Raw genomic sequence first — 25,014 nt, 5'->3', positions numbered from 1 at the left:
GTCAAATCGCGAGGAGAGAAAACAGCATTTTCCTCTGGACTAGCTCTCCATGGACAGCCGAGCTCAGGGGAGACGAAGGGATGTCGGTACCAGGAAAGCGATCTGCATGGAAGTGCTTTTCCATTATGAACGCTTTAAGCTGTCATGTAAAGCAAATTTGACTCGTAGAATCAGAATCAATGGCCCAATAATTGATCCCTTAAAAACAATTGAAGATAGTTCACCCACAAGTAAAAGGTCAAAATTCACTTTATCCAACGGCAGTCACTGCTCGTCCTGGAAAGCTGCGGTTACAAGTACAGACTGGCAGCGAACACGATGTCTCTCTTGATCTTTGTTATGCCTGTACAAAAGCAGAAATACAGACCATCAATTTTAATTGCTGATACTTTTGGCTCGTAAATATAATGAAAAAAATGAGCTAAAAAGATTGAAACAAAGCCTTTAAATGACCTCATAAAATGAGATCATGTTAGTATTTCTTTAAAAAAAAAAAAAAAAAACACTTCCACATCTCACTGTAATAACTAGAGACAACAAGAAAAAGCCATGTTTGTGAAACACTTGAACCACCTACTGGATTTTTCCACTCTAAATCAGTTAAGTTACCACACTTCCTGCAAGTCCTTCACATTAAGTGTCTTGATGAGGGAAAAACAATTGATTCAATTAATTGTTCTCAAAATGTATTACGTTTTTCCAAAACTAGAATGACATAGGGTCCTTTTGTGGCTCAAACTGTTGCTAAATGATCCTACTGTGTGTCTCAAAAACATTTTCCCTTCCACTTTTACTTTCCATGTCCTTGACAGCACTAATCCAGGACTCTTGTCCAGTTCTACCTCGAAAACACGGCCTCCGCGTGAATCTGCTCCTTCTAGACTTCCGATAAACACTAGTTATATGTGGATTATCTATTCTGACAGGCTCGCTCTGAAAGACGAGTTCGCCGGGTTGCAGACCGGGTTGTTTACCTTCAGCAAACTTGTTCTCCAGCTCAGTGTTGCCGATGGCTTTTGCTGCTGAGCACATCTGTCTCAGGACTTCCTCCAGACGGCGCATGCAGCGAATGATGCTCCCTACACACACACACACACACGGTACAATTTAAAACATAATTGACAACGCCGCCCAGAGACTGTGAAAGCCTTGTTGTGAAGTCAATAAGTGACTGTGAATTGGCCAATCTAAAGTCACTGAAGTCCTGAATTTTCCTTCATGACACCAAATATTTCCGGAACACACAAACAATGACATTTGTTACCAATTATAGAAAAAGTGGGGGGGGAAAAAAACACTTTCAGATAGTATTTTGGTCTGAAATCAATTTCAAAGGAAGAAGAATCAAGTTTTCATTTTAACTCAAAAGATATATAAAATCAAGGGAAACTTCAGAGGAAACAAATAAGAAGCTGGTTTGAAAATTATTAAATCAAATACATGAAAATAACATGAACGTTTCATTTTGAAATATCTCAATTCTTGTCTTGCTTGTTCGCCAAGAAAACTACGCTGAAATATCATTTTTAGCAGAGCAGCTTGGCAGTTTAGAGTTTATACTTGAAATGTGTTTCAAACACAAGCGATAAATCAATCATTGGGCCTCACAGCCTGCGATGAAGCCACATACCACCGGTGAAGGGGAAGAGAAACAGCGCTGCACACGCTTCAGCGGAACACACATTCAAGATGCTTGAGAAATAAGTGATGAGAGGCTCTGTGAAAAAGTGACGCAAGGCAACCTGGGGACGTGCGTTGGAAAGCGCCCGCCGCGGCCAATGCTTCTTTGCGTGAGCGACAAACCTTCGAAGACGTCGGTCATCTTGCAGATCTGGGCAAAGGTGGCGCCGTTGGCCCAGGCGAACACCACGTCCATCAGGTGAGGCTTGAACTGCCCGAGGTACGTCTCCTCGTCCACCTCCAGCTTCGCGTCGGCAGACACCTTGGCGATGCGCTTCGCGCACTCCTGAGCGACAAAGGAGCAACAGTCACATTTCCGCATTGGGATTTCCAGGGTTGCAAGAAACTGAAGTCAGGATGTCAAGGCAAAACGCAAAATGAGGACTTGGTGTTTACATTAGCTGGCAGCACAATGGAACACAAAATACTGGCGCCATTTACTGTCACAAATATTTATGTGAAGGAAATGAAGTGCTTCACAAAAAGTGAAGGCAAAATTAGTGAATGACCGACTGCAGATGAAGACATCATCATTAAACATCTTAACAGTTTAACAAAATATGATCAAATAAAATCATTATTTTAACGTTGAATGATGTCAAATGACAGTATTGCTGGGCAATACTACACAGAAAAATCTAAATAGCACATGGTGAATGAGGAAAATGGCAGTAGGGACAGACAAGTGAATCCAGAACTGAAAGTCGCATATGAAGAGCACTGAGTGGGAGAATCAAAACTCAATGAAAGGGGACTTACTCTATTTATGACTTTTTAGTGAGCAACTGAAAATTGTCAAATGAAACGTCTTGAAGATGGCTGTGTGGAACCCTCCGTTTTTTTTTGGCTTGAACTGTGAGATCTAGATTATTCCATGTACTCTCACCTGCATTTGTCTGAGTGGTGCGGCAAGTTGTTCGGTCAGCTTTGGCATCTCGCTGGCCTGCGGGGTAAAACATTAAAATGTTTGTGGTGGACGGGTTATTTTGTAAAAGCATTCATTTTGTAAAAGCATTCAAAGCATTCATCGCTTCCCAGTGGACGGCCGGATACTTTATTGAGCATTTCAAATTTTAAACTGATTGGATCGCAGTCAAACCATTGATCCCGTGGTCTCCGGTCACCCAATGCACTGTTTTACGACTTATTTTGATCTTGACAACCTGAAAGATCTGTCTTTATTTGCAATAGAAATCAATTTATTGATGTCCTCTGAACCTTTGAGTTGAGATTGACCTGCGAGGTTCTGACTATCATATCATGCCTTGATGATCCTCTCAGATATCAAATGGCATCCATATCAATCCTAAAAAAAACAATCGCAAGATGCTGATAGCAGATGTACTTTAATTTATCTTTTGATTGTTTTTCTATGCGATACTTGAGTCACACTGATAAGCAAATTCTGTTTTGTCACTTGCATTTTGACTCATGGGCCAAACAGAATGAGCCTGTCACATAAGTCGGTGAAGGAACATGAATTGCTGGTAGGAAATCACCTTCAGAGAGACTGATCACTGATTTTAGAAACTGTGGGCGGATTAACTAGCAGCAGGCACTGTGAGCAACAGCTGCCTTGTATTTGTAGTCACAGAACATATTGATTAACCGCCATTGATCGGATGGAGTAAAACAGTGGGAGTGATGATTGAGTCGGGCCAGAAATGTGTTTTGTTCTGATGACGGGGAGCCAAAGAAAAGGGACAGAAAACGGACAAACATCGACGCCGGGGTCCATGTTTTTGTGTGCAGTGTGCGGCGGCCAAGGATGCAGCTGGAGTTACAGAATGGGAAGTGTTTATCTCATTATTCGGCTCAGACGTTGTTTGGAATTTGGAGAATCCTCCATGTTTGTGTTTGTCATCTTGCTCCTACGTTTTCCTGGAAGACGAAGCAGGACAGCAGGGCAGTGGCTTGTTCGACCGTGAGATCGTTGAAGAGGCCGTTGAACACCATCTCGGTCAGCAGGAGCTCGTCGGCACTGAGGACATGAAGCAGATTTGATACTCTTCTAAGTTGACAAGTACGTTTTCTTAGAAAATTGAGGAACACATTTCTTCTTCTGGTCTTGAAACGCTGGCCTGCCCTCAGCTTGACTAGTAAAGACGTTTTCTAAAGAAAAATTCCGGGTCCTTTTCTGATCACGCCCCCCACTTAACCGTCATTTAGAAAATATTCTGTGCTCTGGCAATGAGCAATTTCACAAAACCAGAAACAAGAGTTAGAAGAGGTGTTCTTGAATGTGTGAGAACTCGCCAGGTAACAAATGAAAAAGCAAGAACAGGTCATAGAGACATTTACTTTAAACTTGAAGCCCTTGACTCATTAAAAGATTTACATAAATATTCCAGTCCTGTGCAGGGGGTTTTCTGTATGAATATGGTTGTGGGCGGGAGCTTGAATAATAACAAATATAAAGTCCAAATGCAGTTAGAATTTTCACAGGGGAAAAGTACAGATTGTCATTGTGTGAAAGAACATGTCATATCTGAAGCATTGCAAAATACAGGATTCTTGCTGAAAAACAAATAACTTTCCTGCGAAAAGACCTCCACTGAATCCCAGGACGTCAGAGTTGATTCAACTAGTCTGATTCATTCCTTTCAAATCCCAAAGGTGGGCTCTGTCCTAAATATTTCCTCGACTTGCTTATGAGATACAACCTCGCAAAACTGCTCCTTGGAGGAGGCGTCTTTTCAGGTTGACGCGGCGCTTCCACGACTGTCCCGATGCTTAAGACAATTTCCAAGCATTTGAGCTTTGAAATTCAGACTCAAGCGCATTGAGCTAAACCTCTGCTGAATAGAAGAACTGTTTATTTTTCCGATTTTAACTACTGGATTTAATTTACCTGTCCATTTACCTGTTTAATTTTCCAAATTTGCAGATTCTAGAGACCAAATCTGTTGATCTATTCCTCATCATTATTTATGGGCAAGGTTGGAATTGACAGTTGGAAGGGGCTTTATGGGAAACCGTTTACCCACTGACACACAATCAAACCAGACAAAACGTTGACGTCTTTATTGATTTTGCACGACGGTGATGTCGCCGCCGTACCTGCTGATCTCACAAGCAACCCGCCCTTTCATCTCGATGACATCAGAAGGACTGGCGAAGCCGAGGCGCCGCAGAACTCTCTTCCTGCACTTCAGCTTGTCCATCTGCAGGACGGTACGAGCTTTTTTAAGCTCTCGCTTGGCTGTCCGGACATCTGCTGCAATCTGAAACACACACGTGAACACACACACACACACACTGTGTGAGATAGGTGTTTTAACCCTGAGAAGCAGGACAGAACCTCTGTTGTGATAAACGAACAACAGCAGACTTTTCAGACCTCATTACTAATCAGAGTTGAATAATTCAATTTTCCGGCATCAGCCTTCAGACTTTCCCTTAAAACCTCAATTGCACTTCAGGGCAAAGAAGCTCCGGCGCACAGAGGGACTGGGATCCGTCACCATTTATCAGCTGCCCGACTGTTGTTAGTGAACAGTGAGCGGAGCCATGACAACATTTAGATCTTGTGACGTCTGTGCTGTGGAGCGGGGGCTGCAGCTGCTGTTTGCTTCGTTCTGCCAGCTGCTACAAGCACAACAATTGATTGGCGGCCTTGAAATGTGACGCCTCCCCCCCTCGTGATGAGAAACACACACATCTTTCCCAGTCTCTGATCAAGCTGTTTTTAGTGAAAGCTGTTGTTCCTCTAGTTAACCTGCAATGAAACTCATCTGGAGGCGAACTTGCAGGTATTTGGGTTTTCTGTTCACGGCGGTTTACAATTTCTTTCGATCGTTTCTCGCAGAAATCAGGAGATTTCTCATGTGTTTGAGGTAAATTTCTCAACTCTTTTTAAGAAGCCTCTGACAAAACCTTTTGGATCATCTCGTAATTTTCCGAAATTGCTTGCTAAATTGGGGAACAGCTTGCTGATTTTGTGTGTTTACTTTACATGCTGTTTCTTATTATTCCCCGATTCTGTTTGGTTTTTGGAAAATGATCTCACCCACTCCCACTTCTATGTCTCCAGACCCCCCATGTTGGGACCTCCTGCCATTTGAAAGAGAAGGCCAATTATGAAGACAAAGGTTTTAATTATAAGCAGGAACTCTCCCATTGGTTTTTAAATTGTTTTTCCAAGGAAAACAAATGCAGGACATGTTTACCTTAAGGCAAAGAGAAACATAAAATGTCCATGGAATTTGAGTGGACTTCAGCCACTATAAAGTTTGTGCAAGACATTTTGATTTGCTTTTCTGAATGAATTAGGTGCTGAAACATTCATGAAAGACAGCGCAAATTATGGGAAAAATGTTTGGAAATTACACGTTTAGTTGGTTGTTTATCAGATTTTTGCCAATATTTCTGACTGTTGATATCATAACATATGAAATAAAGCGGTGGAAATGACTTTACTGCGAATGAATACTGAAAGACTCTCCCACAGCACAGTGTCCATTCTCTGCTTTCAAATTTTACCTGCAAATCTGGTACTATGTTTGATCACCTAAATCCATTCGCTTTGACATTTATTCTACCTCCGAGTCAGAGTGGCCAAGGGTGAGGCCATGTAGGAAAAGAATAATGTCCTTTCTTTCTTCCTGTGTTTGTCCGCCTTGGCATTTAAATACATATATATAGACATAGACAATCTGTCTGGCAGGAACACAATAGAATGTCAGTGATTTCTTCCAAAGGGAGCCAAAGTAAAAGAGAGGGGGGAAATAATCAATATTATGCGATTCATGTTTTGATAGAGAAAATAAAAGACCCCACCCTGTTGACAAACCTAACAGCAGAAGGGCTGGACGCTGAACATTTTTTAACTGAAAATATTCTTACCACCGCTTTTTTCTCGCAAAGAGAATAGGCGGATTCCAAGTTGGGGTCGCTGTGCAGAGAGTGGGAATACATGCGGTGCTCAAAGGCCTCCACTTTCTGAATGACTTTCTTCAGCGCCGGGTCCTTAATGCCCATATCGTCTATGGGGTCGAGTAGAGGGATGCCATCAGGAAAACGCTTGTGCACTTCCTGCAACAGGACGGAGGGTGAGAAACAATGAAAGAAAGGTTGGTTTTCCCCCCGTTCTGGTTTCAACAGTCATTTTGGGACGTCGGCTATTTGCACCTGTATAGACTTTAGCATGAGCTGTCTGTTGTCAAAGGGCCTCAGGTCTTTGGGGATGTACAGGCGGACTGAGCTAATGGAGGTGAGGAGATGGAGCATCACTGGGACCACCTGAAGACAAACAACATCAGTCTACAATACATAGCCACTGCATTAAATGGGGTTATGGGATGGGAGGGGTCAGTGATACACTGGATGAAGTATTAAGGAGTTGAAGTATCTGCTCCTTCATGGGTCTCTTAAACAAATAACAGACTACATTTCCATGACAACTATTCAACTTGGTCAGCTGTTTTGCTGGAGGACTCCAGGAAGTTTTCATGAACCACGATTGCTTTCCGAGTTATATAATTTTTTTTTTTTTACCAATCGGGATGAAAACAGACAATTCCACAATATACATACACATCAGCCTAGATTCTTGGAGAACTTGGTAGGGTCGTAAATTAAGAAAGCTCACAGTGCTAAATCATTTGATTCCAATATGGAAAATGAAAAACGCAGACCATGTAGCTTGAGTTATGGAACAAATGTATAAATATTGAAAGGAAGATATTTTGGGAAAGGCCAATTTCATTGACGGGACATGAAAACGGGCAAAACAGACAATTTAGATTTAGATCCTGCTTTTAAACAAAAAGTACAAGCACTAGTATAATCGCATGTAAAATGTGGTAAATGCGGAATTGATCCAACACATCCCACAAAGCCAGTAATTTGCAACATGTATAAACATGAATACTTTGCTTTTGAAGAGATACACTCTTTGCATGCTCATTTTTGCGATTCGTTAAAGGAAGAGTAAAAGATGAGAAATGAGTTGGTGGAGGGAAGTGGATACAGGGAACAGGGTTAGAAGAAGGAAGTTGATAAGCTGCGGTGACCCGTGAAGGAAGCAGCTAAAAGCAAAAGGAGAAACAGAGGCGATGCCGAATAATAAGCCTTTCTGCTATTTCTCAGAGCCATCATTATGTATTGAAAAAGGCATTAAACCAGTGTTGATTGTGAGGTGTATCTTGCTCTTTGCGTGATAAATGTACAGCCACTCCAGTCAGCTGTATCTTTATTTCTGAATTGAAATTGTTAAAATTTGGAATTGAGGAAGAGTTATATTACTCTACCAAATGGGAATCCAAATATGCAACTTTACCCGGATGTGAATCCAAGTTTTTAAATCTGAATACTCCCCCGCCTACCTGCATCTCTCCGGTTTCGCCAGGAGCTGCAGGTTTGGCAGCTTCCGTCGCCGAGTCTTTCACGCTCGCCTTGCTGCAGTGGACCAGGACCTCGACCACAAACAGGGGGTCCAGGTCTGCATTTGTCTACATGAGGAAATGCTAATCAGTCACAATCCTGTGAAAATGGAGGAACTTTCACACGAAACCTACGTACCTTCACGTTGGACTTTTTACAAAAGTTAACGATAACTCCCCAGCCGAAGTCAGCCTCGTCATTCTTTACCTGTTAGAGGACAGCTCAGTGATGGTCAAAATCCTCAATCATATAAGACCAAATAAAGTAAGAGACCAAAATAAATAAAGGTCTACCTTTACAAGTCTTCCGGGCTGCAAGAAAGGCAAGCAGTATTTGGGTTTGTGGATGAACTCTTGTATCTCTTTACCCAGTTTGGCGAGCTGCTGTCTGATTTTAAAGTAAGTAACCACGCTCTCCTCATTGGGAATCTCGATGGCGTGGTATTGTTCTTCCAGCTTCTTGATTTCTGTTCAGAAAAGTCAGATGTATATATATATAGTTATAATGCAACCCAGCTGTGAGCACAAATCATGAATTTTTGTAATCATCTGCACTTAGGACAACTTTGTGATCTCATCTCACAGTTTGATGCGGAAAGTTGTAGTAAATAAAGCAATGCCATCTCAGCCACAGAATCAGAAATAACCTGCACTCATTGACAATACAGGGTTTCAGTCTTCAAAATGTTAAAAAAGGTCACATGAACAATAAAGATATGCTGCATGGAGGAAATTGTGTTTTTCAATGTTGTCAAAACCTTTGTATTCTCCAAATGTACAAAGAAAAATTGAGAAACTCTAGACCCCCAACTAAAGTTGATGGTTTTGAGTGTGCAAAAGGCAGTAGCTTTAGGAATCCCATGTTATGCTCTCCGTCCGGTGGACGTACAGAGGAATCTCTCAGGCCTCAATCGTCACTTTTAGACTTGTAATGTAGCATGAATAAAGGTACACTTACTCTCCACTACACCGGGTAGAGCTCTATAATGTTGGAACTGGTAAAATGACTTTTCCAGCATGTACTCCGGGTTGATCTCCTCCACACGCAGCAGGTTCAGCACCATGTTGTAGGTGAGGTGGAAAGCACTGTTCAGAGGATCTGCTGAGCCCTGCACCATGGGAGAGACAAACGTCATACTGACTGCCTAATACAGACACAAGCTCATTTTCTTTTTAAAAATGTCCAGAATATAAGAATATATGAGGTCTTTTTTTATGATTTCAAAAGTAAGAAATAAAATAGAAAAATAAAATTGTCCATGTCTTTCCATTCAGACAAGTTTCCATGTCTAGGTCAACGCGTTTCCACAACAAAAAAGCGTCTGCTTCAAAAACATGATGTCACGATGATCGAGGCACTGCTTATCCAAAAAAAATAAAAAATAAAAAAAACAGGCTTTCCTGAGCATTGTATCAATGAATATAAAAATGGCTTTCTTGGCACATTCTACGACATGTTGGACTTAAACCTTGCGAGTTATGTCCGTCTTAATTCTTTACAAGGTCAACGTGGAATATATATTCAGTGGAAAGAAGTCTAAAGTCACGTTTCCAAAATAAAACACTGATGGGAACTCCGGGACCAGATGTGCTATCAAATATTCTTGGATAGTGACTGTGCCAAAAACACTTCCATATTAATGCAACCTCTTGCAGAATCTACAGTGGACGTACTTATTTATAGCCGTGAAGCTATAAATGTCAAACTGAAAACTAATCACAGAGAGTTTTTGGCTGCCATGGGTGTATTTTGATAAAAATGAATGGCCTGATCATTTAAGAGGTGAATCTCTTATGTTGTGACAATTTCCCTTCAATTGTTGAACAAATTCTGTATTTCATCTGTAACATGTTGGCAGATCTTAGGAGATCTGTGAAGATGTGATGGATGACTACTGGCTGCTTAGCAGCATTTTACAGTACAAACTGCTCGGCAGAGTTCTTCACTTTACCTTCAGCAGCTGTTTGCCAACGGCCGGACTCATCTTTTCATCCACCATGAAAATAACGATTCCTCGGTCGTCCATCCCTCTCCTCCCGGCGCGCCCGGACATCTGGATGTACTCACCTGATGTAATCTGGATCATGCAAAAACACAAACGCATTCAAGAATGAGGGCATTTTGGAGTGTATGGCTTTGTTGCCTGGTCTGGAGGTCATTTGTGATTGTGACTAATCCTAAGAAAAAGGAAAAATACATCTGACATGTCGATAAAGCGACGTGGAAAAAAAAAAAAAAAAAAGAGTACTTTTATGGATCACGCAGAGCCAGGTGTGTGATGAGACATATTCGATGTCTAAATCCTTTTTTCCCCCCTTATTTTTGGCCGTTGACAACTGTTAGCTAAATTTACAGTGAATTTGCATAAATTACTCTCCTAACTTTACCTAGTTTTGACAGTCATGGTAGAATGCCGCAAGTAAATTGGCGGTCACCTTTTCAAAAAAAAGGTCTAAAGTTCAGCAGGGAACTGTCTGACCCAAAAGAAATCAGAAGGGGAAACTAAAAGGAAATGCCAAAAAACATTGGCACTGAAAAAAGGCAGAATTAAGCCGTTGGGGACGGATTCCATTCATTTGTCTGTTTAGTGGGTACAATTTTCCCCTGTAAACAGATATAAGAGCGAGGAAGGGGCGATTGAATGTTGCACCAGTAATATTTTTACGAATCAATAGCCATACTGCTCAAGTTTGGCCAAAAAGGTGATGCTAAGGTGATGCAACCATCTCGAGTGAAAGTATAGAACAAGTTCTCAACAAGCTTAGAAAGCACTATAATCTGCAAAGTACGCAGCTTAGATTCAAGGGCAGATATCTACTTTGCCTTTTAAATCTAAAGACAGGTAAAAATGTCTTTTGAGTTTGAATGATCGGGTCATACTTTTCAGGCACGCCATGAGACGAGACCCTGATTTGAAACACAGTGTTTCAGGAATGAGAGCTGTGTGTATTCAGCAGTGTGAGTGCCTGCGTGGAGCTTTGGCAGCTCCACAGTCACCAGATGTTCTTGATGAATCGCTTGGAGAGCTGTTTTCTTCTCTCTTACATTCTCTTCCAGCTTGTGTGTGTGTGTGTGTGTGTGTGTGTGTGTGTGAGTGTGTACTGAAGGTGAAGAGTGCTTAGGAGTGCTCTTGTAAACAATACGTGGCTGTTTATATGACAATGCAAGCTTCAGCAGTTTAGGACCTGATGAGGACCTCATTGTAGCACACAGTGTTGCAGTTCTGCACATGGTGTTTCCCTTCTCTTCTAGAGATTATATTCCAGAACTTTTCTTAGAAAGTCTAGTTTTCAATCAGTCAACCTGCTATTAAAGATCCTCTCTCCAATTCATTTGGAGTGTGGATACAAAACGTTCATCCCTATCACAGGTGAATTAAATATAAAAACTATATAAACGTTCATGGGAAAATACCATTTGACACTACCTGACATTAAACATGAAATTAGCTAGAAATCATCACTAATAAATCAAAACAAAAATCAGCAACCATATTTACTTGTATATATTGCAAAACACTTTAAGTATCAAAGAATGTCATTATTTGTAGTCGTAAGAAATATGGAAATCATATTACATAGGTCAAAAGAACAAACAATGCCAGAAGCATTTGACAAGCACTTAAAGGGGGAATTAACCTGCATCTCTGTACAGTGCTCTCTGTGTATCATGAGAATGGGTTACTTTTTTTGCAATTATATATCCTGTTAGTCATTTAATTTTAAATTAATTGATTATGATTTGCAAAAGCATTGATCAAGCTCTTTTTTTTTTTAAATCCATAGACGAATTCCAAGTTTGCCATTGTGAGACATGCCTAAAAGCATAAACCACTGGTTTCGGATGTTCAGTTTAAGTCTAGTATTGCAAGTGAGGGAATCTGAAAGGATAATTCATGCGCAATAATTACACGTTGTGTGCATTTATGTGTTTGCTCTTACAAAACGGTGATTCTTGCCATCAAACTTGCGCGCGCTGGTAAAGAGCACGGTGCGAGCGGGCATGTTGATTCCCATGGCGAACGTCTCCGTCGCAAAGAGGGCCTGGGGTGAGAGTACAGTTTTGTGGGCGACAGAAACAGGCAGATAAATCAAGGGTCAATTACTGCAATTACACTCGAAAGAACTAAACAGAAAATCTGACCTCATGGATTGGAGTAATTACCACAGTAAATATAGAGAGCTGGGGAAATTTATATCTATATTGTATATAAACGATGTCGAAATATACTGTATGTGTATATATATACACATAGATATATAGCATGTTTAGAGACACATTCTAGGGATATTTTGAAAATATATTATGTATCAACCTGTGCAAGTGTGTGTGTGTTCTGATATGCATCTTAGATAGAGACGGTGGCACCTTTAGCAGGCCCTCGGAAAAAAGGATCTCTATGGTTTCCTTCAGGATGGGCAACAGGCCTCCATGGTGGATTCCTATCCCCCTCTTCAACAACGGCAGCACGTGCTCTACCTGAGGAAAGTAGCAGCGGATTGATTGACAGGCAAGTGTTGGTTGTACAGAAGAACCTCAGCTTACAAAGCTATTTTTTTTCTTTGACCCTGTCTGCAAACCAAATCAATTTTTCCCATTGAAATCAATGTAAATCCCATTGATCTGTTCTCCACCCCCCACCCCCCCACCCCCCAAAAAAAATCCTATCCTCTTTGGAAACCCTATTATGGGTTTACTTGTGGCAAAAATACAGAAAGGAATTAAATATAAACCTTAAACCTTAATTATTACTGTGTTTCTGGAGTTCTTTCCTCTTCTTGCCAGAACTTGTACTCAGCGTTTCCTTCACTAAATCAGCATGCTAAAGTAAAGCCTTCTTGCATGAGACCCTCGCTAATGCTATTCTCCAGAAAGCTGTATTTCATGAATCCAAGCTAATCAGTTTTTTACTTCTTCTAAGACTTGAGACCTTTGCTTCATTGACAAAGTTCCCCCTTTAGCCACATCATCCCTCTTTCGCGCATCTTTATTCTTCTGGATTGCACAGGTGGTTTACTTGTGCTTGGTGACGTCTGTAACACAAACCCCACTAACATTTAGCTATTACCAAATCAACTGGAATTCTTAACTAAAAACCACAAGCACAAGTAACCTTTTTGATTGTCATAACAAGGGCTGACTTACTGCAAAAAAAAAAAAAAAAAAAGCACAAATAAGCATTATAACAGGAGAAAGAGTGATGAACAATGTAAACAGCCCACGCATGACTGCTGCTGTGTTACAGCACCACAATGCAGACAGCCCATGAGTTTGTTTTGTTTGTTTTTGTGTTTCTGTTCCGAGGTTCGTTAGAAATGTTGATTGAAAACACAGGCCGATTTGTTTGTAATGAGGGAGGTGTTCATAAGCCAGAATTTGTTAATAATGTTTAGTGACATAAATATCTGTTGCTCAGATCACAAACACCATAAAGGATGGTCTTTCTGCTTTTGGTTTGAACCAAAACATTGTGTCCATTTACAGCCAATACTTTGACATTGCTTCTTTTCATTAAGTGATTCAGCACAGCGGAAACAGACGGACCCATTACGACATGAAGTTTTTAGCCGTTTGATTTTTCAAGGAAAGCAACTCTAAGGTACACGGTGTCACCTTGCAAGTTGGAAAAGGTGGGTTAAAGTGGTCTGGGAGAACCTTGAATTGTCATAAACATCATTGGAAACCATAACGACACAGGAGTCAGGTCACCTCACCTGAGGAAGTTTTTTGTCCTCGTCTGAGAGACAGTCCACTGCGTTGTTGAAAACCTCCTCCACGAGACGTTTCTCATCATCTTGAACACACAAAATGTGCAGCTGATTAGAAACTGACTGCATTTGGGAACAAAGCTACTTTTCAAATCCTGAATTTATGATACCTTACAAACTAAAGATTTTCAGAAATTTCAAAATGCCACTTCCCTCATTTAATACAAAACTATGCAGAGATTTTTTTCATTGGAAATTGCTTGTCAGGGAGGACATTGTGACTTGGACAAAAACAAATTGTTGTAACATTTTGGATTACATTCACATCATGTGTAATTGAAAGGCCACAATGTGACAGCTTTATACTTCTTTCATTCGGAAAAGTATTTACTTCTGTGTTCAAATCATTTACAAATTTCACCCTGTTGACTGGATGATTGTTTCAAAGTATCTTTTACTGGTTGACAGTAATATACTAAATCATTTAAATACTGGATATTGGGTCAGACTGTACCACTGTCTTCCTATTGAATTATCGCCCGTGCAGGGACTTGTTCTCAAGCCATGCAAGTTCTCATCGGTCTGTCTTTATTTATGAGACCACCCTGGGAAAAAAAAAATTATCTACCATGAAATGAAGGATTACATCATCAAACCAGCATTTTTCATTTGACCACAAACGATTCCATTGGTTGTGGGATTATTCATAACAGCTTAACAACAAAGAAATACCAGTTACACAATCACATGAACTCGTGGGACAGCCTGCAGATAAACAGAGCAACAAACGCATTTGGATTTTTTTTCAAACAATTTGCCGAGAGGGAAGCTCTCAAAGAGAGCCGTCCATCGGGGCATTCAAGAAGTGTCTTCTTGGGAACATGATAAAGCTGAAAAATGGATGGAATTCTGCCGTGTCTATTTTCATTTTCTTGTTTACGACCCTAAATGTTGATCCTGATTACGTTGGTTGCAAAGGGAACAGCAGAGCTTGGCTAAAAACATGGAGTTGACCCTCCAGGGACTATAAAATATCCACATCAAAACTCAGGGTAGTTTTCTAAGGAGCCACCATTGCTGATGTGATGTCAGCTCATTCTGTTCACTGATGTTTTTTTCAGCCCTTGTTTGGCCACTGGGATCTTGTTCGACATTGAGACTTGATTATCACCCTGTTGCCGTGCCTAACAACATGTCTGACAGTCTTGCTTGTCTACATGAAAACGCTTTGGAAGACCTGGAGTTAACAGGCGGTGTCTTATAAACCAAAACAGTGGTATGTAACAGCAGGAGTAGAAAAATGATCCATACCATATGCCTACTTCTTTTTGAAACCAATATAATGCCCATCTGCTTATCATTAAAATGAAAACTCGGTTCAATAATCCCAAATTAGAGCCACGTTTTAAATATGCTGGGTGATGTCTGCTAATTTTTCAAGGTAACTGGTGTCTTGATGAAGATGTGATGCTGAAAACCCATCAGTTACCCCATGTTTACGACAGGCACGTCCTTTGTCACGTAGTAGTTAGTGGTAATAGTAGTAATACTAGTAGTAGCAGTAGTTGCTGGGGCCACGTGGATGTTAAAGTGTATTGAACCGGGGAGGAAAACTTTTGTCTGCAATGATGATACAATTAGAAATAGTAAACATTTCAGGTGAAATTAATTTTTATGACAAATTCATGTTTCGTGTAGTTCGCAGAGTCAGGCAATTCTTTTCATTTCAGGGGGAACTGTTCCTTTAAGTCAGTGAAAGACGATGAGCCAATTGCGGACTATAAGACATCATTAGGAGTCAGTCCTTGAGGACCAGAAATGGCAAAGCTTTGACCATTTCTGGTAAAAACAACCATAACACTGTTCTGGGGCCAAATAATTCCAGTTTGCAGAACTGACAGACACAGTGCAGCCTGACAGCAACGAAACACCTGCCAGTCTTTGCATGAAGCACTTTTTGGAGTTGCTGTTCCAGTTCTGCACTCTGTTGGTCCGTGATTTGGCACCAGTTGAACCCTTGACTCCAACAGTGCTCTGCCAGTGCACAAACACTGCGCAGAAACTGTGTCACAGAGCACTGGGGGGGAGGGGGTCAGAAAAAAGGACAAATGGAAGTTGGACAAAACAAAGTAAAAAAGAGGGAGATTTGGTGTAGAAATCACTGGTTGTGAAAGAGAAAAACAGAGGAGTCACATTGCTTTCCCTCCTCATCATGTCTATCAGCTCACACACACAGAAAGCCAACACCACCACTAACACATCTGCAAATATACTAGTTTGAACGATCTGGCGCCTGGAGTTTACAAAAGACAAATGAAACCCTCAAACAAAAACTTGGAAATCAGCCCCCCAAAAGGTTCAATGCTGAAACTCAAATTGCATCACGATGTTGGCCAAGTATTTGAGCCGTATTGAAAAATAAAAATATGAGGTACAATTTTTCTGTGGCCACTTTTCATCAGAGGGCTTCATATCTGTTGAAACCTCGACTGAATAATTTAGCTCTATTACAAATTAGATTTCAACCTTTCCCTGATTGGATGATTAAATTATGGGAAATAACCGGATGCCGAGTGCCTAGGTTTCAAAGGAAGTCTAATTTGTTCAAGACAAAAACTTCACAATGGAGTAAACTGACAGAAATGAAAAATTATGGTTGCCAGTTCTTGTTTTTTTGCAATATGAATACAAAGAAATTGCTGTCAGAAAAGGCTTTCAGGAGGTGGACGCGCCGACTGTTGAAACCGACTTTGTTATTGATAGGAATTTGCCAGGAATGAGAAACTATAGAGTTTGGCATTTCATGTTCGGCTTCATTAGAATGTTTATTTTACTTGAGAAGCCTTTGTTGAGAGATTTGAGCAGAGATGTAATTATTGCTGGATTTGGTCTCACGCAGGCAGACATTTGCCCTCATCACTTATCTGCTGGACGGAACAGCAAGATACACTGGCACAAAAACTCATATTCTTGGAATTCACTTGGCGGAAATTCATTCAGCTTAACTTGTCAATTATTCAACCTTTTCCCAGAGATTCCCAGAGCTTTTGCCTGCCTATCTTGGCCATTTCCCACAAAAACTAAAATTGACTCAATAACTCCAATAGGTGCGGAGGAAATGCAACAACTGATTATTTTTTGTTAGCCAGGGATTCACAATATTACAGCTGTTACAGCTAGACAATTGATAACCTGAAATGGCTGAATCTAACCAACCAGAGAACAAAATACCATTCCATAATGAAAAATATGTTGCATGCCAACAATAAAATACGTTTATAAGTGAAATCATATGTATTTAAAAACAAAAACTGATAATAATCAGCTGAGCTATGCCTTTACACTGTATTATGGTGGTCTTTGGTGGATACCATCACAAACTGCTTGTAAAAGTACTGCAAAAATGCAGATTTAACAGCTTTTAAATATCCTCTTTATTTGTTTGCTGACCACTCAAACAAATAGTGCAAATATATGTAGGGTGGCAGGCCAAGTATAATATTGAAGCTCCATTTAGATGCTTAGCATTCCTGAATTATTGGCAGCGCTAAGGGGACAGGACCTAACCACTTATATTTCAAGACTATCTCCAAATTATCTGGTCCATTTGAATTATGACTAAAAGTTGATGAAATCCTTCAATAGATGCTGGAATTTCTGACAGCTGCACTTGTTCTTTGGGTAAATAAAACATAAAACTCATGTTTCTACACCTCAGTCAAAAAAAAACAACAAAAAAACGAGGAAAACACTTGCAAAAACAAGTTTTTGACCCAGTGCTCTTCAAGCACATGGTTGACAATAAAAATCTGCACCAGACAAGTTCTCCAAAAGCAAAAATACAGAACCAATAACCTTCTTCTCAAAAAAGATGTCAATCAATTTCCATCTCTTCCTATTCTGCCCTGGAAAAGCTCACACAGTCAAATCTTTAGTATGAGGAAGCCATTTCTCCACAAGTGTGAAAATACATTATATCAAAGTTTGTCCATTCAGGCTGATTGTATTTCTGAACATTTAAGCAGAACAAGCTAATACAGCTCAGCCGTCCTCAACCTATTTTGCAACATGGACAGGTTTAGAGTACGATAGTAGTTTTCAGCGATAAGACATATTCCACTGAGGTGCAATTCTTAGTGTCACAGGGGGTCATTGGTCATAAGGCTGTTAAACTTGGTCTGGTAATAAAATAACAATATCTCATCTCACTATCCAGCAGGCTGTATTTGCTGTGGTTACTTATTTATCTTAAAACCTGATACAACTTACCTTAATTTCGGGACTATAAGCCACTACTTTTTTAACACGCTTTGAACACTGTGGTTTAAACGACGATGCAGCTAATGTATGGATGTTTGGGGGGCTAAAGTGCTTCATTCAGCCAAAACATTTAGCCTTGTCACATTGGACTGAAACTGAAGATTAAGACTTGATGGTTTTACTGGCAGGAAGAAGACAAAGATAGCATTCAGCTGGACTAGGACAAAGTGGGGATAGAGAAATGGACGGATGGACTTTTCCTTGTGTTATCTATTATTACTCTTTTTCATCAGCCGAGTGACTGCACTGTGCGGAGAAAAGCATTTCCAGTACATATTTTTGAATGTTACAGTATGTATTTAAGTAAACGTTTAAAAAAACGTTTCCGTGTAACATCTTTCTGTATAAATATCTCGTGTAGCAACCTGGACACCTGCAGCTTACAGACAAGTGCGGCCTATACATGTACACTTATTTTTATTAATTTTTAGCTGGGGCAGCTTGCATTCAGGTGCTCTTAATAGTCCAGAAATGATGTTATGTTTTATCATCTTTATTCATCTATTTCTGTTGATCTCATCTTATTTTTACTTTTTTCCATCTCTTTCTGTATGGAGCAGCTGGAATCATACAATTTTCTCCTGGATCGATAAAGTATTTCTGATTTTGATATGTTCACAGGCTCTTATTATACCAAATAATATTATATGACCCTGTAGGAAAACAAATATAATGCCTGTGACAAAATTCAACTCACCAGAACACGGGATCTGTGTGAGCCCTGAGATATTATCATCACTGTTGTTTGTTCTTTTATTCATTTTGGCAAAATTATGGGCTTCCTTTTTGGGGGCACGTGTCAAGAAAAGCTTATTTATGTGTCGACAGAGAGAATCCAATCATTTTTTTTTTTTTTTTTATAAAAAGGACACATCTTTCACGCTTATAATACACATATAATAATATACATTATTTTTTTCTATTATTATTTTTTCCCTATACATAAAGGCCACCCGGTACTGAATGACCAAAGGCCCGATGCCGGTCCCGGCCCGGTGGTTGGGGGTCTCTGTTATTGCTGATCCTAGCTGCTCAAAATGAGCTCGCTAGGTAGGGAAAGAAAAGCTCCCGATCACCAACATAATCCGTCTAAAACGTTCCTAGTGTATTTTGCTCTTTCCACTTGTTAATTTAAGGCTCTGGCAGAACAAATAGGTTTTCCTGACCTGTTTGCTAGGGGGACAACAGATGCCAAAAGAAAATCTCCCTAAGTGGTTAATTTTTGTCCGACTGCCAATTATAAATTAATATAACAGAAACCTGTGGTCCTTCTTGAGGTTGCCATGCCCTCAAGCATATCCTGCATTACCAGCAATTTTCACACAAACACAACAATTATTAACTAATGGACATTATGTTGTCTTGGAACACTCTTCAAACTTTAAATGAGCTATAAACTCACTCAGGAAAATGTTTACTGAAGAAATCATTCCAATAAGTGACACATTTATTCAAACAAACTGAACTCTAATACAATTTTGCATTGACTTCCCATTTCAGAACCGAGGGCGCAGCTTTAAAAACTTTGGCCTTTCTTTTACGGACTCATTTGTGTAGAAAAGCATGATATAGATGCACATACCCCTGTTGAAGTCCAGTTTGGCCACCTGCAAGGCGTAGGCCTCACACTCTTTCTTGCTGAAGCTAAAGATGATGACAGGCTGGAAATTTCTCTCCATAATCATCTTCACTATTTTGAAAACGCTGGATGGGCCTACAGAGACAACACACGAAAAGTACTCAAGTTCCATTCATTGAATAAAAGGAATCCAAATTTGTCTTATTGATTTTGATGAAAATCACAAGAACCTTTGGTTCCTCCTTTGCGTCCTCTTGGGTCCCACTTGCCACCTCCACTGCTTGCCCCAGAATCCCCAATGTCTCTCAGAACCTGCATTGCGGTGTTGAAGTTTTCCTCTCTGAAGTCTCCCTAAGTAAAAGCAAAGAAGTAAGATACTTTAATCCTGCTCCATGCACTCATGTGTGTTCTTTATAAATTAGAGGGAAAATACAACAATCATGTGGAGTTATTTAATCACTTATTAGTTAACTTTTGAACACTAGCAGGGTCCAGTGCACCAAAGAGATTCTTACGTTCTCATCTACAACCAAGTGGAGTCCATCGCCCCCTGCTGGAAAGATGTAGTGTTGCAGTGGAGTGGGCCGGTAATCTGTATAGATGACATGGCATGGCTGCAAAACACATGAAAAAATGCCTTATTTATTGAGAAATAATAATAACTAAAAAAAACTTCAGCGGGAACTCTCATGTGTATAACATTTCCAATAATATTATATACATTGCATTGTGCGTTCTGGTTGACCCAATAGCAAATGGACAGGTTTCGGCATTTACATTCACACAATTTGTACAGCATATTTGGAGAGCATACATAATTGTCATACTTTGTTTTCCTTGCAAGTCATGTTCAATGAACGCACTGAATAAAAACATGTATATCTTAAAACTTTCCAACCTGCTTATGTAGGTGACAAATCCATTCTGCAAACTGTCGAGCATTGGGGATGGTGGCAGACAGGAAGACATAATGCACATTGTCAGGAAGAAGAATGATGGTCTCCTCCCACACCACGCCGCGCTCTGAAATACACAGAAAAACAGTACTATTAAGGTGACAATCCACAGTGAACGTAGGTCGAATGCATTTGGGTTTGGTACAGACCTGAGTCCCTCATGTAATGGATCTCATCAAAGACAACCCACGCCACCTCTCTCATGATCTCAGAGCCTCGATACAACATACTCCTCAGGATCTGGGAGACATGAAGTTATTCTCTCATGAATGACAGTCTCCAATAATTATTCAAGTATGATTTTTTTTTTTTTCATTTCAGACAAAACATCAACTCACCTCTGTTGTCATGACGAGACAGGAGGCAGTGGGGTTGATGGTGACATCACCAGTCATCAGTCCAACGTCCTGAAACTCCTCGTACATCTCTCTGTACTTCTGGTTGGAGAGGGCCTTGATGGGACTGGTGAAGATCACTCTCTGCTTCTCTCTGAGCGCCAATGCAATTGCATATCTGCAACAGAAACAAAACTGCATTGAACTGCTAATCTAACCTTACCACTCCTGATCCAATGAAAACTGAACATTAGATAAAATACGATTTTGCATTCTATAGTTGGACAATTTACAATGTCTTGTTACCAATGTAGATATATAAAGATAAGTTTCTAAACCTTGCTATCTAACCTGATTTCTCTTCAGTATTGCAAGTTTTCATGATCAAGTATTTCAATTTTTAGCAGCTGAATTTCATAAAGAACCAGCATTTTTGTTGGGGATTGCAATAAACAGACATGGAGCAATAAGTCTTGTGTGCAACTAAGCATAAAGGATTATCCAATACAGCAATACCTTCACTTACCAGTTTCATTCGTCTAGTGACCTGTGACAAGCTCATAACTCAGTTTACTAGTGTCTAAAAAATCAAATTTACCAAGCTTTTGTTACGTGTTTTTAAAGAAGAAAAATGTACCTTTTAAACGAGAATAAAATAACAATAATACAAAATTAAAGTGAAGATAAAGAAATAAACCTCTGTTTATTAAGTGTATTTACCTGGCAGGACGAAGATGCTGGCAGAGGAGATTGGGAGACTTTTTCATCTCATGCTCTATCGCATAACTTACTCACTACATACTTAACGCTACAATATTCTGCTAAATTTCACTTGCACTTTGCTACACTTCATTGCTAAACTTAATTTTGCGACGGAGCAAATGGCAGTACTCTTTTCAAAATGATCAAGCCGTTCCGACTGGCTTTGAATGACTCTTTCGATGGCTCTTCCGTTTATGTTCCAGCCTGTAAATTTGTTGCTCCTTCTCACTGATGATGCTCTCGGTCGCAGTATCTCACCACCAACAACCTCTCCATCTTGTCATGATCAAGTTGACAACACACAAACGCCTTGCTCATGTGTGATGGGAGGCGCGTCTGAATGTCTTTTAAACTCCAATTCACAGAAAGCGGCAGACACGTCGGTGCCAAACACTTACTAGTACCACAGATCTCAACTCGCATCAAAGCAAAGAAAAAGAAAAAAACGAGCTGCAGTTTATATTGCAGAAAATTTGTTAGTCAAGGTTCCACTGAATTATTATATCACATTTTCTTTGTGTGGAAATCCTATTTTTGAGGATACTCACTCTGCACAGACAGTTTTTCCAGCTGAGGTGTGTGCAGACACAAGTACAGACTGGTTGTTATCTATACATAGAATGGCCTCACGCTGGAAAGGGTCAAGGACAAAGGGATATTCCTGAAAGAAACAAAAACAGAGAATAAATTATCTCAAAGACTGATTCTGGTTTTAAACTATTAACCAACCACTGCAAGAACATTTCTAAATAATAGCTACATATTGCGGGTTATAATTTACACCATCTATATATATTGTCCACACTTTTTATGGTTTACTTTTAGTTTTTCCATTCTTACACTGTCCACTTTCTGCTGAGTGGTTGAAATTTCCCCACTGTGGGACGATTAAAGGAATATTCTAAAAATCGTTGAATCTACCTTTTTTTGTAAAATAACAGTCAATTAAAAATAACAAAGTTGGAGTACAGTTTCAATTGTATTACTGAGTGACTGTGCAAAATAGTCTGACAAGCTGATAGCTCATTATACCTTTGCTGCTTTTCCAACCCGAGGTTTCAGAGGTTTATATTCATCACTTGCAGGCAGAGCCACCTGGTGGGGAAAGAAGAGTATCTTTAACAAGGTCTGACAACTGAACGAAACTACTCAGGTTACTTTATGTGGATAACCTCACCTCATGTGAGCAACCCTCTACAGTCTCAACTTGCTCCACTTTGACTTGAGGCATAAATTCTGCAAGACTGTGGAAAACAATATGCCATTTCCATTGAATTATTACAACAAACTCGAAACTACACAAAGCGTCAAGACAAGAGTACCAGCAGAGAACAACATGCACTTTGACTTTAACAGGTGGATTTAGTCCACACTAATGCCAAAAAGACAGCATGGGGTCTGCTCTGGCATAAAACAGGGGTGTCAAACATGTGTCCCGCAGGTCGGAACCGGCCCGCAGGATAATTTGAAAGTGAAAAAAATGCATAAAAAACAAGAATTCAATTTATTTCATTAAGTTCAGTTCAAGAATGTTCCGCTAGGGGGCGCACTATTTTGGTCAGAGTAGTAGACAAGTCGCATCACTGAGACGGACCAATCAGCAGACGTTATCAATACGCCATCCGCTGCTTGGTACGACGTTGTTTCTACCCTGTTCTCTACGTCCCCACGACACTCTCATTCGCCAAAATGTCGTTATCAAAACAGAGAAAAGTTGATAGAGTGTAGAATTTTCAAAGAAAATGGGCTACGTCCTATTAATTTACAGAGACGCATGGGAAACCTTTGTGCTTGGTGTGTTTGCAACAAGTTTCGGTATGTAAGGAATATTATATTTGGCACCACTACAAGACTCATCACAGCAAAAGGAAACCTGCAATAGCATGCAAGGAAAACTGAGAAGAGATTAGATCAACGAATTGCTGGCGGGTCTGAGGAAACAGCAGTCCACTTTCACATATAGCCGAGAAATCAGTGCAGCAGCGGTAAAAGCCAGATACCTAATTGCTAGCGAAAATGTGCAATTTAATGTCAGTCACCAGCTTCACTACAAAAAGAGTATGGTGGAATTCTACTGTTCATGCAACTCTATACATTTTCAGTATGGATTGTATGTGTATGCATGTTTCATGTATGAAGTTTACACATTTGCAGGACAGGTGAATACTTTCTTCCTTACACATTTAATAGCACTCTCTTTAGTTTGTAAGGTGTAGGCAGGGATTCAATTTAGATTTTATATGCACATGTGTATATGGTTAAAAAATTTCTTTCTATCTAAGTCTCATTTAATCTCAAAGTGCAATATTATATTTTTCAATACCAATTACTAGTTAAAATGTTGTGCCTTTGTACAATCAGTGAGATCAGTTGCAACGCATACATATGAATGATAAAAGTAAATTACACGTTTGTCTAAGGAAATATGAGGTGTTTCATGAAATGCTTTGTGAAAGGATTGTTCATTAAATTCCAAGATTTTCCTAAAGTCCTTGTACTTTTTTACACCAAAGCAGAGAAAAAACATGATATTTTGGTTATTTATTGCTGAGTTTGCTATTACACATGACATGACATCTACCTAGGCCGTATGTGGCCCGCCATGAGAAATGAGTTTGACACCCCTGGCATAGAAAATGACATTGCTAATACTACTTTGATGACAAATACACATCCAAAGAGAGGTCTAACCACTAACAAAACAAGTTTAGTTTTAAAGTTCTTTCGAGTTTCAAACGAGAAATATACATTCTCCACTTACTTCAAGTCACTGGCAGAAATCGTCTCATGTCGTGGTTTCTTCCCGAGCATGATCTCCTCTCCACCGTCACCCTCTGCCTCCCTCTTGCTCCCAACCAATGGACCAGCATCCTTGACAATTTTACCGGCCGCATTGCTGAAAGAAGACATGATAACGAAGTGAAGCGGACGACTGGTCAAGAGGACAATTCACCATAAACCCCGTAGTTGTCAAAAACACAACTGTTGTGTTCAAACGGTGTGTTTGGTGCGAAACGGGCATGCTAGGTTAGCCCTGCTAAGTTAGCAATGCTAACGTCAGCGCTGAGCAGGTACGTGCACGATACCAAGTTCTGGACTCCAAATACGAATAAAAGGAATACATTATAATGTCAAAACATGTAGAATTTTACCCAGTTTCGGAAGCAGCCGTGGATAATATCTTCTTACTAGGGGCTGCTTGTTGTTCATCGTCAAACACGCTGAACAAACCATCTCCGAAGGCGTCCGCCATGATTGTTTAGGCAAACGACCCACAATTCAACGCGGGC

The 25,014-nt window shown here is 40.1% G+C and overlaps 1 protein-coding gene across 1 annotated transcript; it reads right to left on the bottom strand.

Annotated features, from left to right (window-relative positions):
* Positions 1 to 231: 231 nt before the first annotated feature.
* Positions 232 to 25,000, bottom strand: mtrex (Mtr4 exosome RNA helicase). The gene is made up of 27 exons (XM_086151947.1): positions 24,877 to 25,000; positions 24,486 to 24,620; positions 22,902 to 22,968; positions 22,757 to 22,819; positions 22,273 to 22,385; positions 20,966 to 21,140; positions 20,777 to 20,867; positions 20,570 to 20,694; positions 20,187 to 20,285; positions 19,902 to 20,022; positions 19,675 to 19,806; positions 13,779 to 13,858; positions 12,433 to 12,543; positions 12,006 to 12,107; positions 10,016 to 10,141; positions 9,022 to 9,172; positions 8,358 to 8,530; positions 8,203 to 8,271; positions 8,007 to 8,132; positions 6,811 to 6,921; positions 6,526 to 6,714; positions 4,741 to 4,904; positions 3,556 to 3,661; positions 2,567 to 2,623; positions 1,804 to 1,966; positions 975 to 1,079; positions 232 to 343 (listed from the first exon to the last, which is right to left on the bottom strand). The coding sequence occupies exons 1-27, from the start codon at positions 24,975 to 24,977 to the stop codon at positions 291 to 293; spliced, it is 3,108 nt and encodes a 1,035-aa protein (XP_086008073.1). The 5' UTR covers positions 24,978 to 25,000; the 3' UTR covers positions 232 to 290.
* Positions 25,001 to 25,014: the final 14 nt, after the last annotated feature.

This window comes from Fistularia commersonii, chromosome 9 (genome assembly GCF_037954325.1).
Source record: "Fistularia commersonii isolate RoL2024-O1a breed Wild chromosome 9, RoL_Fcom_v1.0, whole genome shotgun sequence".
Classification (NCBI taxonomy): Eukaryota; Metazoa; Chordata; class Actinopteri; order Syngnathiformes; family Fistulariidae; genus Fistularia; species Fistularia commersonii.
This window is presented reverse-complemented; position numbering and strand designations above follow the sequence as displayed.

What these genes read in the sequence shown, in the direction of transcription:
- mtrex (XM_086151947.1), bottom strand. Translation starts at nt 24,977, where the DNA reads ATGGCGGACGCCTTCGGAGATGGTTTGTTCAGCGTGTTTGACGATGAA. An exon ending in ACTTGGTTGTAGATGAGAAC is followed by an intron (nt 20,023 to 20,186) that starts GTAAGAATCTCT and finishes GCTTTTACTTAG; the next exon opens with GGAGACTTCAGAGAGGAAAA. An exon ending in TTTCCGAGGGCCTGCTAAAG is followed by an intron (nt 12,108 to 12,432) that starts GTGCCACCGTCT and finishes CTCTCACCCCAG; the next exon opens with GCCCTCTTTGCGACGGAGAC.